The 18,974-nt window shown below is 41.1% G+C and overlaps 1 protein-coding gene across 1 annotated transcript in view; it reads right to left on the bottom strand.

Moving 5' to 3' along the window:
- The window catches only part of xpr1a (xenotropic and polytropic retrovirus receptor 1a), a 93,837-nt gene extending 74,863 nt beyond the window's left edge, over positions 1 to 18,974 (bottom strand). Inside the window, exons 1-2 of the mRNA XM_033622822.2 lie at positions 18,555 to 18,974; positions 11,439 to 11,490 (exon numbers count right to left, since the gene is read on the bottom strand). Of these exons, the coding sequence (XP_033478713.1) occupies positions 11,439 to 11,490; positions 18,555 to 18,623 (121 nt within the window). The 5' untranslated portion in view covers positions 18,624 to 18,974. The remainder of the gene's footprint in view (positions 1 to 11,438; positions 11,491 to 18,554) is intronic.

The following is an 18,974-nucleotide window of genomic DNA, read 5'->3' as shown; positions in this document are numbered from 1 at the left end:
AAAGACTACAGCAAACGACCAGTTAGCATGTATGTCCTGCACCTGGGTTAGAGGAAATAACTTTTCATAGCAGCAGGTGGCTGTGGTCTGTTTCCATAATTAAGAAGGGGAAACCGAAAGACGGACAGGATGGATTCAAGATGCTAGTTAGCCAGTTAGCACATTAACAACACAACCTGATGTTGAAACAACAAATATTTACTGTGCACTACTGAACAATAACAGTTACAAACCATTTCTGATAAAGAGCTTAATGGCTAAAAATAAATTTACCAAATACAAAAACTTTATTTCGATCTCACACCCTCCTGACTTTAGCCGTTTGTTTACTTTCCTCACTGTCCTCACCGATGGGCTCCGCCACCTCCAACATCAGATTAACAAGCTAAATAAGCCAAAAAACAGCCCAGCACTGACCAGCGGCTGACCCCCAGCTTGGTGTGTTAGAGTGTTTAAAATTTTTCCAAAGTAATGCAAAGAACTTTAGAACTTTATTTATTTTTTGTCCCGAGTGGGGCAATTCATTTGCAGGAGTGTGGACATGACATATAACATATGACATATAAAACAACAAAACACAGAGGCAAAGCACAGATATACACAAATAATAATACTCAGCTATTGAAATGACATAAAATGCTCATCCCTAGTGCACAGGGGTAGAGAAGCACAGTCATGACAAGTGGGATTCAGAATCGACAACCTGAAAGATTCTGATCCATCCCCTTCCCAAAACATACAAACACCTCATCATCAGTTCTCCAATACTTGAAGCCCTGCCCCTACAAACTCTGCTCTTTTTTTGCCTTCTTTACTCTACACCTCAAACCCCTTCACCCCATTTTGCCAAAACCACATTTGTAGCAGTGGAAATTTTATCCTCTCAGACTCAGACTATACAATGCCCCAAATCTAAAAATACCATCCCTGCTGGAGCCACATCCTCATCTGAACTACTCACCCTTTCCTAACACTGCTACAGTTGCAATCCAGATGCCTCCTCCTCTACACCAGCCCTATACCTTTTCCTCTCTCCCCCTCTCCACCTCCTCCTTTTTCCTCTACTTCATTCAGGCGAGATCTAATTCACCAATGAATAATGGATGGATAGATGGGTGGATAGAAGACTTTCATCTATCAAGGTTCTCTTTCTCTCTCTGTCTTTCTCTTGCGGGATGGCTGTAGTGCTAATGCAGGGCAACATGCATTGGAGATGAGCCCAGGGACCTCCCACTCAGTCTGTTTGTCTGTCTGCTGCCTGAAGGATCATTCTTGCTCTATGTTTCTATTTCTTTCTGTTCCAGACTGGTCATTGACAATCCCATTCAATCCATTTATAATTGTTTTCCAACCTCTTTCCTTCACTTTAGTCTTTTAAAATTATCACACCAAACATAAAAGCAAAGAGTGCTGGCCATCTTTCTCCATCCCTGTCTTCATCCAATTACCTATCACCTTTTCCATCGTTCATTACCTCAGTTCGATTAGTCCCTGACCTTGGGAAAGCGATCCTAGGTTTGTATTGACCCTGACCCCCCTGCATCTCTGCACTAATACCCTTAGAAGCCCCATCAAAGGACCAATCTCACAATCCACTGACACCTCCCTCTTCTACTTCTCTGTGGGATCAAGGCTGGTTTGAATCCACTCTGGAAGCTATATCTACTTGAGTGAAGAGAGACCCATTCTGTAAAAAGTCCTGTTTTATAACTCTTATAATTGTGAAAAGACCTTGATGTCATGGCAGTCTATTGTGGCCTAATAATCTACACTGGATAAAGAGCCTCAGGTGTCTTCATTTCGCCTGGAAATATTGATGTAATGAAGCAGAGAAACAGGCACTGAGAAACAGCCTCATAAAATTTTTATAGACGATAAATAAGGTTTTGTCTAAAAGCAGCATCAGTAGAATTTGTCTTGTTCATAGAGCTCTGAAAGACTGGGTCATTAGATCCTTCATATGCACTGACAGCTTTGTGTTTCAGTGACTACGTTTACATGCTCAAAATAGTCCATTTTTTGCCCTTGTTCCACAAAAGACAACACTCCTTCTAAGATTTTTACATGGATAATACAAATGAATATTCCACTTACACTGCAGTTTACATGAAACTGTGCAAACTTCGATTGTGTCCTAACATGAAATTTATCACTTTAATATAGAGAAAAGTCGATCAACAGTGCAAACACAGCCTCCCTCTTTCATTCCCTTAACCACCCTCCTGAAAAGGTCAGTGCTCCAATATTTGTACATTTCCAAAAACTTGTTGATATCCAAGTGTTTCATAATATTTAAAAGTGGGTGGGTTTCTCCTTCCGACCAGAAATTTGGGCTTTTCTTTTGGGCTTGCATACCACAGCCTTGCAAACTGTTGGGTAGTAGGTTTGTGTACAATGCATCTATGACAACGTGCAGAGCTGACCGTAAATGACAAGAGGTCGTGTGTCACAAACTGCGTAAAAAAAAAATCAAGTTCAGAGAATGAAAAGAATGTTCCTGACAGGAATAATATCCGCATATCCCAAAGTGCAAAAGGCAAAATTCAGAATATCCAAATGGACCGCTGTTACATCACTCATATCAAATTCGGAATATTGTCACATTAAGAATAATACTGGAATATCAGTGTGCATGTAAACATAGTTATTGTTGCTCCATTTGATTTAGTTTGGCTTGGATTCCTTCTATGTCTACTTTCTAGGTAGCACCAAGATTAAGAACAAAAAAAGAACCAACCCCCACAAACCCACAATTTAGCGCATGGAAGCGAGCAGCAGCAGCAGCTTGTCAAAGAGCCCATCAATAATGCAGGCTGGTGGGAGACCCTGGCTGCCACACTACTGTCCTGCTGAACCCTCCTGCGTGTCTACCTGTCTGTCTGCCTTTCCATCTGTCTCCCTTCCATCCATCTCTCACCTTCTGAGTGGATGCCTGACCTCCTGCCACGCTGCCAGCATCTGCCTGTCCGTCTAACCACACACGGAGTCATATATGTTTCTTAGAGTGGCTGCCCGGGGGTCTGTTATGCATGTATCCTTGAGCTGCTGTAGCCAGGGGGACTCAGTGTATACATGCACGTATTCATTTATTTATCTACTCTAGAGAGGCTTCCACGGTTGATCATAATTGATACAGTATTCTAGTGTGGACAGCATATTTATTCTTGTTTATCATTCACTTGTTTACTATAAAACTAAAGTGCTTGTACAGTTATTTACACTCTTTTTATGCATATACATTTTACTACACTAAATTCCTGTTACAATCTGTCTATTCAAGCAACTACCAATTTATATCACTTAACTTCATATTTTATTTGTTATATTTTATCCTTTATTTTAACTTGTATTACTTTATATCCTTACATCTACATACTCTATTTGTTCTACTTGTGTGATTGTATTATAATTATGATTATGATTAAGAGCGCATATTTTATTGCATTGTTGGAGGCAGTCTATGACCCAAGTTTTTCAATGGCAACGACCACTCTTGTAACTGCTTTACATTTGACAATAAATGGCTTTAAACTTGTTAAGAAACACAAAGAAATCACACAGACAGGATTCACATGAAAGCAACAAACAAATCCAGTGGCTTGGACCAAAGGCAAGGTAAACAGCAACATTTAGAATATAGAAAAGGAAAAAAAACAAGTTTCTTGAAAGACTGCATGAATAAAAAAAAAAAAACAAACTTCAATTGCCAACATGCCACAGCAAGAAAATTACAGAAATCAGAATGCTATTCCACGCCGGGGAGCGAGGACAAACTCCAAGGGGGACCAACAACAGTAATAACAGCTGCTGTTCCATCATATACGCCAGCAGAATAATAATCAGCAGTGTATTACACAGGCTAGCAGCCTTCAACTCACCCCTCATCATGTTCATCAACTGCAGACAAAATGGCGGGCGAGCAAACAGCATGGACAACAATAGAAAATAGCAGAATAGGTGCTGGCTAAAAGGTGTAATTGAGGTGATCAGTAGCTGTGATTCATGTTTCTGCTTTCATTAAGCAGATCAGGTACGACGGCTCACACACAGACACGAAAATATTCATTAGAAGTGGTAAGAGGTGTGCAGAGCTTAAACGTGGTGCAACAGTGAGCAGGTTTACTGTTCTGGTTATTATCCAGTACTCGAAGCCGTGAAGAGCCGAATGAGAGGCAGACAATGTTGTCCGGAGGAAGCGTGGGAACAAAAGCCTCACAGGCCGCATGGCAGAGACCAGACAGCTGTGATGGTGCAGGTGTCTGGGATGGAGAAATGAACATCTGGCTTTGTAGTTGCCTTGTTCTGATTCAATGAGAAATGGAGTGAGACATTAATTTCATCCATCCATACATCCATCTGGCTCTGTGGAGAGGTATTCATCATGTTCGATTTTATTTCACTCTACTGTATTTGTTTCGCCTCGAACTTATGGCTGTAAAGTTTGAGTGGTGGTTTTATATTGCTCTTTGAAGATATTACATGCACTGTCCTCTCTTCCCACTCTGATAGCAGCCCAACAACCCTGCACCACTTAAACACACACACGGTCTGGCCTGCAAATGGCTAGGCCCCGAGCCAGACACACCAGGATGCATTTAAGCACATCAACAGTATGTATAATGTGAAGTCTGCATCCTCAACAGCCCAGACACAGACAAACTTACACACATGCACATGCATACAGCTATGTACACGCATGTGCACTTAAACACACTGGAGCACTCATACTTAAACACCCCTCTTAGTAGTTTCAACGTATTTCCAACCTCAGTGTGCTGTATAATGAGTTTGTCAGTCTCAGACGAATGAGACATGGCTGTGATGATGGCACATGACGAAACACATTCTGAAATCAAGGACCCTAAACCAGTCACGTTTAAACATCTTACAAGGTTCAAAGTTTACATGTTCACTCACATCCTTATCTTGCTCTTTAAAGGGATAGGTTCGGACTCCTTAATTAAAAGTGGACATCATATTTAATACAATAAAAAGATAACTGGGAGGCTACTGGAGTTTTTGGTGAATACTATCACATCTCTTTTTGAAGGAAATGGTAGACCAAATCATCGCCACACAAAGAAGTACTGCAAGCATCCTCTTTTCACACCGCTGCTTTTATACCGTTATTGATTTGACTGCATAAAACATGAAAAGCCCTAAAGGGATAAGGCAACTGACAGACAAGCCACAAGACAGAAGTGAAAATGAGGTGCACATTTACTAAAGGAGCTTTACTACATCAGATAGAAAAGTAAATGATTAATGCAATGGATGAGAAATAATCTGTTCATTATAGTTGTTTTTTTGTCTTTTTTTTTTTTGTCTGATTCATTCATCTCTGACATCTAGACCCTGTGACTCAGAGGAAAATCCATTCTCTGGTCCCCTGAGCTGTAAGTCAATAACGCAGCACCCCATTCCCTTCCTTGGACAGTGTGTGTGTGTGTGTGTGTGTGTGTGTGTGTGTGTGTGTGTGTGTGTGTGTGTGTGTTTTCACAGTACTATGCAGGAGCCCCACCCTTACACCCAGTGCCATCACTGCCATCTTCCCTCGCCTCCCCCTTACTCCAGCCCAGCACAGATACCATCACAGTAGTAGACTACCCATTTACAGAGTAGCAGAATGAAGGACACAATGAATGAATGAATAAATGAATGAATGAGATAGCAACTGAATGACCAGCAGTGTGAAACCTCCGCCTCTCTGCAGGATTAGACAAATGCTTCATAATATAAGTGCAGGCATGTATGGCCTGTGCAGCATGTGAACATTGCTGGAAATAGTGTAACAAGCAAACACAGAGAGATTACTGTTTAAGCTGCGTGTTTATTATCCAGGGCCATTGTTCTCAGATTCTGCAGACTAATTGAATTAAATTGTGGCATAACTCATTTTAATGGTTGGAACAAGGGGAACCAGAGATCCAACCAGCTGTTCTCTCTGTTGTTTTCCACTGGCTCTCTCCACAGTACAGGGACAGGCGTGTTTTAATTACAATTACACAGGAACCAATGGAGGGACAGAGGGGATGAGAACAAAGGATCTTAACGATGGGTGAAGGGTCACATGCAGCAGCAGAGCCACCATAACGTGCATGTGTTTTTGTGTCTGTTTGCAACAAGCTCTCTTAATTACTGTACATTCATCTTGTTGAAACTGACTGATTAATTAGAGTAAATGGGGCTGAAAGAACTGCATTTTCTGTGGTACTATGTTCCTACAGAGGCTCTAGTGGAGGTGCTAATGTGCATAAGTCTATTTAAACAAAAAACACACAAACACTGCAGAGCATAACAGTGCATGAGAGACAATCATGCACTTACAGAAAGATCAAAACATAAACTTAACATGTTTTTTTTTACGTTGTTGGCCACGTGTAGTGACAGTCTCACAACCTGACAACGATACGCAGAGGCCCTGACAGCGGCTTTTAAGTGCTGCCTGTTCAGTGTCATGTCTGTCTACTGTACAGCTCTATCAGGTACTGCAGGGTGTTGAATGAGAGAGCAGAGTGGGAGAGCAAGTAGTTATAACCTAGTAAACTGTCTCCCTCAGGCAAGGGAAACATCCTCTGAATACCAAAACTGCTGCTTTTTGTAATGAATGAGGAAGCAGACAGAGGGAGCGACAGAGAGAGAGGAGAGAGGAGCACCCTTGAATCAAATCCTCATAATTAGACTTCCACTCAGGGAACTGATTTCATAAAATGGGCATAAATATATTGTTTCACAATACGTGCATGTGCATGCGACATAAACTTCACAGGAGAGTGTTTTTTAAAGATTAGTCTAATTATAGTCTGTTTTTGATTTCAAAAAGATAATTAAGTGCATTTTATTAACTTTGGTTACTGATTTCTAAGCTGAAACAATCAATTCATTAATCAGTTGGACGATCCACAGAAAACTATTTTATCATAAATAATCTAGCAAGGGTCGCCCATTAGGGAGGCAAAAGGGATAAGCTTTTTGGGGCCCAGCTGCGAGGGTGGGGCACGGAGGCCAGCAATTACCAAATTTTATCTTAAGGCAAAATATTCACCATTGCTTATTAAAACAGCAAAAATAAACAATGTTGTTGCTTCAGTAAAACATTGTCTGTTTAATAATGAAAACCCCCTCTGCTGAAAATTAGTCCCTTTTTTTTCTTTGTACACAACCGTTTTCAGGAGCACAGCCAGTTTTGTGGGCAGAACTGAATCTAGCAAAAATGCAAAACATTTTGCTGCTTTCAAGCTGTCTTATGTGACAGAGAATATGATATGCCATACAACACAAGAAAGAAAAAAACTAACAAGTTTTGAATATGGATCTGCACTCAACTTTAAAATGAGTGTACATTTTGATTTGATTTGATTTCTTTATTTAAGTGTCATGCTTCAAAGAAGCCCAGCTCTTATGGGCTTATAAGACACTTTATCTCAAAAACAGAAACAATGATCAAACATACAATTAGGAAACAACCAAGATACAAAACAGATGTACAATAATACAAATGTACAATAGTACCCTGGAAATCCAGAGTTCTTGCGAGAGCACAATTTGAATTTGCTCAGCGAGTCACTCTGGCAATCAATAATGATGCTCATCACCTATGCCCACGAAACCGAGCTGCACCAATCACATCAGTGTATCTGATATAGGTGGGCCAGAGGCGAGCTAAACAGATGACGACAACGCTGCGACGACGAAGTCTGGAATCAGTCAGTAAACAATGCAAGATGGCTACGGATGAACACCAGTTGTTTGAAACGGCTTTGGCCGCTACAATGAACGAGTTAGACTTGGCTTTTTCTCTAAAAGAGGAAGAGAAGACGGCGCTCCAATCTTTCCTTTGCAAGAAGGACGTTTTTGCTGTTTTGCCGACCGGATATGGCAGTTAGCTCCGCTGGCTCTGTTAGCTACCAGCCTGGTAGCTAACAGAGCCCTTGAATAGACGGCACTGGTAGCTAAGCGTATACATCACCCCGTGTGTTGTTCTGATTGGTCGTAGTGTTATCCAATTGCGTGCAGTGATATTTACAAATGCATGCTTGGTGCCGCCCCTCGAGTTGGGCCATTTTCATTACTCATGGCCAGACCCTAAATCTTTCTAGATTTGGGTCTGGATTTCCAGGCTAGTATAATAGTACAATGTAAACACAACAGTCCTCATGATTAGGACAGTGAACCCTAATCTAATCCATTGATATATCTTGCTTAAAGAGCAAGGAATGCCTTCTATTCCAGGCTTTGAAAATGAAATTTGCAGTCTTAAAAACCTCAGTCTTAAATAACCACTCCAACTTCTGACCATCATCCGCCCAAAATAAATCAGCTTTTTGTTTTTGTTGATACAAAAAAAAAAATGGTCAAAAAAACGAACTACAAACAAAGCTGCTCTTTGTATGATTTTGTAAATAGATGGTGTGAAACAACAGGAGATGATCCGGTGGTTCATTAATCTCAGTGTTGGTGGTTCAATCCCGGCTCCTCCTCGTGTCTACATCTCAAAGTGTCCTTGAGCAAAACCAAGCCAAAATTGCTTGTGATGATTCAGCACTTTGTGCAGCAGCCCTGCCTCCACTGGTCTGCAAGTGTGTGAGAATGAGAGGCAAATTGCAAAGCGCTTTGCCCACTGAGGTAGGAGGTAAAAAAAAAAAAAGCTACATAGGAGGAGTCCATTTTTCCAATATCGTTCTGCCCCAATTTAAATTCCATCAGATTTGACAGATTGGCTTTGGTGGAGGTGAAGAGAAAATGCTGTAGTAAGCTTGAAGTTTATAACACCTGCTAATCTCATTTCTCATATGAAAAGTCAACACATTCTCAGCCGCAGGGGAGAGGACTGGACAGTGCTCAATAAAGCTGTTTGTCTGCTTCTACTGCTGTTTTCATTACGGCCTTTCTCTTTGCCATAAAAACACCAAAAGGAACAGATAACTGTCTGATGAATTCAAGGATCTGCTCCATCTTACAGAACAAATGCCACTGCTTGTACTCCTGTCTTTGCACTTGCCTGCTTCAGTGTTTTGGAGTGTGGAAAAAAAGTGTGAAAAGCAAACAAATCAATTTGATTGAGTGGGGACTGTTGAAACGTCACAACGATACCAGATGAATGACACAGAAGGATTTTCCACTGATTGACTGATCCCGTCTCTGTTCATAAGACAGCCTCACCTATCTTGCAACAAGCTGACAGAGGCAGAGCAGTGACCCATGGGTACAGCTCAGACCCAAGACAGGAAACCATTTATCATCTACGTTGAGCTCGCCTGGCATGGCTAACAGCCTCTGGAGACAGCGCTCAGAGGAGAGACGCAGCTCATATGTTATCACTGAACAAGATGTGTCTTCAATAGTAGAGTTAAAGGTCTAGAGTGCAAGATTTAAGGCAGGCATGTCCAAAGTGCAGCTCCGGGGCCGATCATGGCCTGCGGATAGATTTAAATGGCCTGTGGCTTGTTGTTCAAACCATATGTGGCCCACCACGCAATACTGGTTAATCAAGCAAAATCACTTCACGATGGCAGAACTATCATACAGTTTGTAGACATGCACCAACTAGGGACTACACAGGCGGAACTAATGTAATGTATAAAAATAAGTCTGGACATCCTTGATTTTAGGGGATATATTGGCAGAAATCGAATCTTTCTTCAGTGTATAATCACCTAAAAATAAGAATCTTTGTGTTTTTGTTAGCGTAGAATGAGCTGTATATATCTACATAAGGAACAGGTCCTCATCCACAGAGATCGCCATGTCGCAGCACCATGTTTCTAAAGAAGACCAGAATGGACAAACCAAACACTGGCTCTAGATGGGGCCATCGGGTTATTGCATCAGCTACCGTAGTAAGCAGCCCCTCTGCGACAAGAATGTTGGAAAAACATTGAATTTTTTTAACATGAGACTGCTTTATTCATTGTTTTTTACCCATTTAAAATCACTGAGTGCGTTTGTTTTGGAGAAGAAGAAACCTCTGCATAAGAAAACCTCTTGAACAGTTATCAGAGAAAAAAGGTAAGCACACATTAGCGGGTGCTGGGCTTGTGGTCTGTCTCCAACATGCCGGACAACATCAGAAAAACACTGCTTTATTTAGTGTTTTTTTTTTTTACCAGTTTTAATCACCTGATTTGTTTGACTTGAAGAGGAAGAGAACTCTGTGGACAAGTCGGCTCCTGGTAAAAACCTCTTGAACAATAAAGACTAAAGGAAATTTGCCCGGGAGAAGTTTCAGCTGGTTGCAATCTGCAATGCTCACCACTACACGCCATTAATCCCCCTCAAAATCGTACACACTGTTCCTTTAAATGTACTTTTTAGAATCAAGCAATGCCAACAAAAACACAAACATGCACACATATTCACTTAAATCAAATTTCATAGAATATTTTACGTAATAAATCCCTCGAGTCTCCTTTCACGCCTACTGCTGTCAAAAATAAAATCAACAAATGTCTGTCTTTGTGCCTGAAGCCAACTCACACACACACACACACACACACACACACACACACACACACACACACAGACGGAGCTCTGTCATCTACACATTGTGACTGTGTGCTACGTCTTTGTTGCTCATGGATAGAATCACATCATACTCCAATCCATATCGAGACCGCTCAGCTGGAACTGAGCTCTGGGAGTCGCAGCTTTGTGAGCGGGCATGTTGCACAACACTGAAAAATCTATCAGTACAGACACACGCACAAATTTGGGCATGAGCACACAAGCTCATCCCATCACAGAGGTCATTTTTTTGCAGTCATATTTCAAGATAAGTCCGTTTTTCCCAGACACACTCCAACAGTCACAGAGAAAGAGCTGAAAGTTACCATGTGATAAAGTACGTCTCAAGCCTGCAACCAAAGGAAGTTGTTTACCTCCACAAACTGGTATCTATAATAAAAACAAATGGTTCACATTCTTTCCCTCATCACTCATCACTTGCAGTCTAACGCCAAAGATTAATTATAGCCAGAGGCCTTCCTTATCTTTGCTGCATGGCAACACTCAGCACTGGCCATTGAACTCAGCTTTGGTCTGCCACTTCTAATACACTGCTGCTTTAATCCACAGAGAGTTTACTTTATCAAGAAACATCTTTTCAATCAAAGCAAGTGTGCAACATAAAAACCTTTTCACTCAAGCAAACTTTCAACTCAACTTCACAGCATGTTTTTGTGCTGTCCACTTTTTCATGCAGGGTAAACAGCTACATGAGTAAGGTGGAAGATGATTTAGTAATTGGCCTTGGTTTGGTTGAGTCATACCCTACGGAGTGAGAGGTAGCATATTAGCAATGATTTCCACCTATTTTTAGCATACGCAAGGCTGTTATTCTGGGGATGCCCAAACAGGCCCCTAACAGGGGGCAGTGGGTACACAAGTGTATGTCTGTGGCTGTGTGTGTGTTTGTTTATCCAAACAGGGGGTCTCCTTACCTTCTATGGAGGGGGCTTGGTCCTGGGCAGCATACAGCATATCCTTGAACGCCTGGAAATAAGAAAACAAAATCACTGTCTGCAGACTCTGACACATGCAACGCAAAATACAGGTTTGTACACTGATTTACTTCAGCCAGGATGTTAGCATATGTCAAGTCAGTAGAGTCCATAGAATTCATAGATATAGAGGATTAATGTATACATTGAGAGTGACTGTGGAGTCATTAAAAAGATTAGAGTCTGTTCCACATCAGATCAAATAAAAAGTGTATTTACAGTACATACACAAGCACAAGTGAGAAGAGCTTACAATACACCATAAGGTATTACACAATTATTAGCGCCATCTGCTTTTAGAGTCACATTTATACCCTCTAAAGCCATTTGAGAGCCATTAACTAAACTCTTGTTCTCCATATGGGAAGATTACAGCAGCCGCCACACAGCTGTTAACATAATGAACAATGGACAGACTCTGGCATTTGAATGGTCTCATTTACTCCAAGTTACTCCAGTTACACTGAGACATAGAGCTCGCAATAGCTGACAGAACTGAGAACACATAGGCCCAAGAGGATAATATTTTAGTTGCCAAATCTGGTGTGATTGCTGTAAACAACAAAGAATTGTCCATTTGCACCCATTTTGTGTTGTGCCTTTTAGTTTAAGATGTTTAGCTTGGGTGAATGAGAGCGCTGTTGTGTTGTTGCTCTGCAAACAGTGAGACAAGTAAGGAGAGAAGAAGCCTGACTCAACATGGCTTTACAACAACAGAGAATGTAATGTCACCATGAACTCAGGTGTTATGGGAAAAGGATTTTGGAGATGGAACCTGATGCCATGGTGCTGTCAGATGCCTTTAAATCTGCTCAGAAAATATTTACATGACAAGACTCAGAGAGAGAGAGAGAGTTTTGAAAATTACACAGACCACAGTACAAACTTCACTTTCTAAACAAAATTAATACCCAGGAGCCGGTTGCACCAATTGGGTAACTAAGCCTGGTTATAACTGCTAAGTTGGTCTTTGTTAAAACTAAGCTTGGAACAAACTTCACGTTGGATGCACCAACCCAACTTAAGCCTGGTCTTAACTACGCCAAGTCTTAGCTTTAGTTTCTGGGCATTCATACGTGCATTGCTATTACCCAGCAGTGCAGGCGTTGCCAGAATACATTGTTAAATTCTCCTGCTGCCTTTTTATTGGGTTACTAATCATTTATCATTTGAGGCAACGTTATAATGGAGCATCAGGACGTGAAAGGAGAGAAAAGGTTAACAAACTTGGGTGCAGCTTACAACTCATTAACCTTCTGTGTTATGGGTAAAAAGAGAAGTAGAAACGTATTATCGTTGTATCTGGCAATGTGCCTTGATATCCAGGTACTGGAAAATGCTTAGCTCAATTTTCCATAAAACAATAAGATACAAGCAGGTTTATTTCTCCTGAATTTACCTACGGAGCGCTTCTCTCTATCTGCTGAACAGCTGACTTTAATGGGTAAGTTTAATGGGTAAGATGCATTCTGTTCCAGTGGGTCGAGGAGAAACTTCCCTCAGTCACACAATGGTACAGAAACCCATTTAGGGTTTTTCATATGGAAAACCTGAGTGCTACGTTAAAGGGTAATGACATCCTGTTTTATAATATTTGGCAACCCTTCCTTGATCATCTTCCTGGTGATCTTGTGGGCCTACTGCAGAAAGGGCGCTTTGTTTTCACAAATGAGTCATGGCTTTTCCTTTCCTTTAACATGGTATCAATGCATGTACAAATGTATATATTGTAATTTACATGTATATTAATACAACCTGTGCATGTCTTGCGTGATTAGGAAATAGCTGTGCTGTCTGGTTCTTAGTTTGTGTTAAAAAGTTAATAACATACTATTCTAAAAAATGATGATAGCTACCATTATAGATTGGATTAAATTGTTATTTGACCAGTGCAGGGTTTGATAGACAGAGTACATTTCTCTAATTAAAAGATCAAATTGGGAAAGAGAGAAAGAGAGAGAGAAGGAGAGAAAGAGTGATAGCTGCAGTGGTTAATGAGGCTGTTTCTCTGCAATACGATTGATCTTGAAGATAATGGACACTGACAGATAATTGCACACTGGCTCATCTCAACATATCAGTGGTAATCAGACAAAAGACTGGAACTGAATCCTGTTTCCTGACTGTCTTCACAACTGCACTGCCCCAGCAAAAATAAAAGTTCAATCTATTTAACTTTCTAAAGTTTTATGAAGTAATAGTAGAACTCAGCATACTGTCAGTAAATGAAATCAACAGTTAAAGGAGAAAACTCTTCTGTCATTTAAATCTGACAACCTGCATGTTTTTTTCTGTCTTATCCACTGATCATATCAAGCGGCTCTCTCTGTCCATGGTTCCTATACAACCCTCTACTTTTGTAACATGACAGGGAGAGACTGGTGAGAGTAATCCTGTGTGTGGGTGGAAACCACTCAGAAACTGCTGTGCATTAGTACCAACCCGGATAGTTGATGCTTAAGTTCCTCTGTGAATTACATGCACAATGAGACTCCGACACTGGAGTCTAATCAAAGGAGTAAACATTTCATTTGTATGTAGCATGTTGTCTCTGCTATGTCTGATAAAGATCACAGGAGACCAACTGTGCACCCACACATACACACACACACCATTGGAGCAGGGCCTGGTCTTGGCTAATCTCTGGTGAGCAAAAAGGGCCCCCCTGACTAATAGGTGGGAAATAGACATTCAGATTCAGACAGGGAGGCATTGCCATGGTGATGTGGCAGTGACGGGAAGAGGGGGTGGAGGACTCCTTAGGGAAATGGATAAACCTGCAGGATTGGCAGTAATCAGCAATGAAACCTGTGGACAATAACTAAGCCAAACCTAATGGGGCCATCAGTTTGAATGACCATGCATTAACATAATGATGATCCATACTGACGTAACCAAATGTGCATGTAACACAAGTGCCAGACTTCATGTCCGACTGAAGCTGCTGTCAACTGAGTTCAATTCTGTCATAGCAGTTACACGTTAAGTGGACACTAACCAAAATATTTTGAGTGCCACACGGTCAAATCCTTCCTCTAAGATGCTTTAGATTGTCATCCCTGTGCTTGAGGAGATCACACACTGTGCATTATTAGACTGAAGAGATCTTAGCCTCAACTAGAAAGCCAATGGTGGATCACTTGAATCCCTAGCTCTGTGTCTGAGTGGGTCCCTGCATGTAGAAGGAGGAGTAGAGAGAATGGGAGGAGAGGGTGGAAGGAGGGGGAGCAGAGGGCAGGTCTGGTCGGGGACCAGATGTCCTCCCAGTGGGGGAGGAACGATGAGGTGAGGATGGAAGGAAGGAGGGGAGATACAGAAAGGGGGGCTCTCAGCAGTTGCCATGCCATGCCAGTTGTATACATAATGTTCATATTGTCGAACATGCTGATAAATCACACCTTGGCTACGCAAAATACAGATGATGAGAGCGATGTCGTACATTTCAAGCACCATTTCCATTACCTCTCACATAGCACAGAGCTCAATGCACTGGTTTAAACGACATCATGCCGATTAATTAGAGACGAGGCTTCACCTTTGAACAAACAGCAATCACTCAGTGAAATCAGACAAGCACCTGGTTTTCGTCAACATAATGTCACTTTGCTAGTTTGAATTGTAAATGCGAGTCTCCACATGCACTCTCCTCCTCCTCCTCCTCCTCCTCCTCCTCCTCCTCATCTAAGCTTACACGAGTGATTAGACTGCAGAGGTAAATGCATAAGTGGCCTTGTTCTCTCGCCCACTCACAAACCTGCATCTCTGGCTCTCACTCCTCCTATACCTCTAATGTTTGAAACACATTAGTTATACAACATACATCTGAATTCAACAGTTGCCACGCCTAATTATTGTCTGCACACATTTTACACGCTTGAATACAAGCAAGTTTGCTTCTACATGGAAAAAACCTCGGGCATGTAGAGAAATTAATTTGAAAGCAGAAAGTAAACTCAGCTTTTTAAAAATGTTTGCACTTAATAACTATTACATTTACAGGTAAATCCTCTCCCTATCTATCAACCTACATCCCCGGCCCTTTGTCGAGTTGGCTGGACATGCACACCTCCATACCAAACAGCTGTTTAGCATATAGGTTTATAATTACAATCCCACAGGATGAAGCAGACACCTAATTACTCTATCACTCAATCGCCTTGTCAATGCCTCCATGTTAAAATGAAGTGTCCATCTAACTAAAGCCTATATTTGCTGGAACAGCCACTTTGCCGCATCCTTCTCATCTGCATAGAAACTGGCCGACCAATCTAAATAGACAGCGCACAGCTTTCCACACAATAGCGCGCTCTAAAAAAAGGAGGAGAGTGAAAACTGGGCAGCAGGTTAATTAATCCAACTAGCACACAAAGGCAAGAATATCACTTTAGACCACAGTCAATTTGGATGTGGGCAGCTAGAATACTGCATGTGCCACAGACAGTGTCATATTTTACTGCAAGGGTAAAAAGGACCTGTATTGTGTCACTATGTTTATATAATAGACGGACAGCTGTATAAGAATACAGCAGTTATGCTGGCTGCAGTGGTCACTGCAACTCATAACGCCAAATAGATACACGAGGGACTGCTGGCTCCTGCTGTGTGTAATGCCTGAACATTTATCTGAATTTCTCCAGGTACCTGTGATGTTCCCTTCACAGAACTGAGCCCGTGGACTGACACTGCTTCTGTTGCACCACAGCAGCATATCGCAGCTTTGCATTTTTCAGAATGACATTAAAATTGATTTATTTTATAGTCTGTTTTATCTCAGTGACCCACTTCCCTAAAGTCAACTGACTTTACTTGCTGCAGATAACTTCACGCTTGTCCTTGACTTGACTTGTTTCAGGAGGAATAACAGCCTTGAATAAGATGTCCATCATCTGTAGGTGTGAGCTCTCTCCCTGATCTCTCCATATCCGCCCACTCAGGATGTAGCGGCATTTACAGAGGTCAGACAAAGACTGACGGCAGCCGCGGAAAGACAAACACATGCAAAACCATCCTGCCTGAAAATCCCTATGTATAATTCAGATTTGAGGAAGAATACAAACTGTATGGATAGTAGACCGGCCTTGTTGCTCTGCATAATTCAACAATAGCAACACATGTGACAACAACATGTTTGTACAATCTGGATTTTTGGAATTGTATAAAAAGGAAAACAGAAACAAAGATCTCAGCTCAATATGAATCACATACCAACGGTCGATTACAGTCGATTTCACACCAAATTTGTTGTTTTGCTTTCAATTTAAATCTAATAGGAATAACAAGCACAAGATATAGACTGATAAAGTCAATCTATCTTTTATGCTCATGGAAATCAGCTACTGCAGTAATAAAATGATCAAGATATCCTTTGATACAGTATATCAAAAAAGACTTTGCACAATTCCGTGAAAAAACACGCAATCCTCTGCAATCATTTTTTGGGACTGGACAGATATATTACTACAATATTAAAACTTTAATGTCAATTCAAGATGATTTTATCTAATGTACCTTAAAACCAAAAGTAAGCGTGGATGACAGAGAAAATCTATCATCATCCATCTCAGGTCAGTGAGTGCGGAGCTGAAGACTGGAGGTGTAAAATGGCTGGTATGGCCATGCATCTGGGCTCACTGAGCGTCAGTCTGTACAAAGACCCCACATTGGCTGTGCATCTATGTTCATAATCAATCCAAAATAAATTCTACAGCACAGTTGTCCACTTTTCATTGTGTCCACTACATATCTGACATCTCTTTAATTTTCTTCCACTTTAATTACTACATATGAAGATGTTTTTATCAAACGATGATGACACCATATCACTCATGTCCAGCTGGACTGATCCAAATGTTCGCTGTAGCAATCATCCAACTCAATTATTACATTCAAGGCATGTTCCCAAAATAAAACCAGTGCAGTGAGCTTCTGTTGAGTCTGGGATGTAAGGCTGCTGAGGTTGAAGAGAACAGGGTCTTTGTCTATAATTCATAGAGCTAAATGGAACTGAGCAGCCTGTCCTGTCACTGCATGTCTGCACTAAAGCTCTTAAGGTAAAGCCAGCAAGAAGTGGGGTGTGAATATGAAATACTACTCTCAAGTACTGTACACCAGCCAACAAAGACCATATGTGCACACAAAGGTCTCTGTAAATCCACAGACATCAGAAAGCAGACAGAATATCCTGTTAGATGAAGTCCTGCAGGTTGATTCATGGAGACGTCTGTTTAATTGTGCAAAAACATTAATAGTTACAATATCGTGATATATTGAAAATACTATGTAGCTCTGGCAAAAAACAAGGAATAATTAAAGAAGAATATTTGCAATTTTACGACAATGCATAATTAATGCTGGGAAGATTTCTCTTGCCTTCACTTAGATTGTTGCAAAAATAAATAAATTAAAGGAACAATAAGAACAATGAAGGTACATTTATTGTATAGGATAATCAAAGTAATTGACAATCAATGCCATTTCGACTTTCATTTATACCCTTCAGTTATTTGATAAACAAATTTTAAGAAAATAAATCAAGATAAGGCACAAAAAATATGTGACTGAAATATTTGGTTATTTGTTTTGCAGAAAAAAAGTGAGAAATAAACCTACAAAAAAGCTTAAAAAATCAATTATTTATGGAATATTCCAAAATATTCCTCTTGTGTTTTCTTAAAATTAATAAAAATTGCTTTGTTGATTGTTGTGAGGTATTCAGGTGTTCAGTAAAATGATAATTCTGTTCATTTTTAGGTGTTTAAACTCAGCAAACAGCAATAATAAACAATGAATGCTCCCGAAGGCTCTTAACACCCGCAGTCAATTTTCCCCTCCATAAACAATAGGACATCCCTTATCTCTCCCGTCGTTTATTGCTCTCAGGAGCAAGCTAAACTGAAACTGACAACAAATTATTAACAAAGCTTTTACATTTTGTATGGTGAATATTGACCCTTATCTTCCACTTTCCTCAAAGAGAAGGATGTATTTTTGTGAGTTTCGGTTATGCCCTTATTTACAAAGTGTTTGCATTTAATATAAGATGAATTTTCACTTTACCTCATACTGGAGATACTGTTTCCTCCACTCTGGAGTGATGTGGGACGAAAGATGCTCCGCGAATTTCATTTTGCCGGAACAACTGTCCCCTCAAACCTCCGTTAAATCCAAGAGCGGCTGTCCCCTTCTTCCCCGTCGACGCGACTTTTGTTATTTCAGTCAACTTGCTGGCTCAACATGCGGCGCGTCAGCCCGGCGCACTCCGCTCCTCTTCACTCCACTTCTGAGTCGTCCCGGTCAGTGCACTCCGAGCAGATCTTGTCCCACATACTATTTTACGGGAGGGACGGCAATGGCAGCGCCCTCTCTTTAACAGGTGGTCAGTGTAGCGGAGCCGGTGAGAGCGGCTCAGTCAGTGACTTTGCTCCGTCCCTCCCTGGGCAGGTCTGGGGACATTGCGGTCCGCCATCGCGTTGAGCC

This window comes from Epinephelus lanceolatus, chromosome 6 (genome assembly GCF_041903045.1).
Source record: "Epinephelus lanceolatus isolate andai-2023 chromosome 6, ASM4190304v1, whole genome shotgun sequence".
In the NCBI taxonomy this organism is placed as follows: Eukaryota; Metazoa; Chordata; class Actinopteri; order Perciformes; family Serranidae; genus Epinephelus; species Epinephelus lanceolatus.
This window is presented reverse-complemented; position numbering and strand designations above follow the sequence as displayed.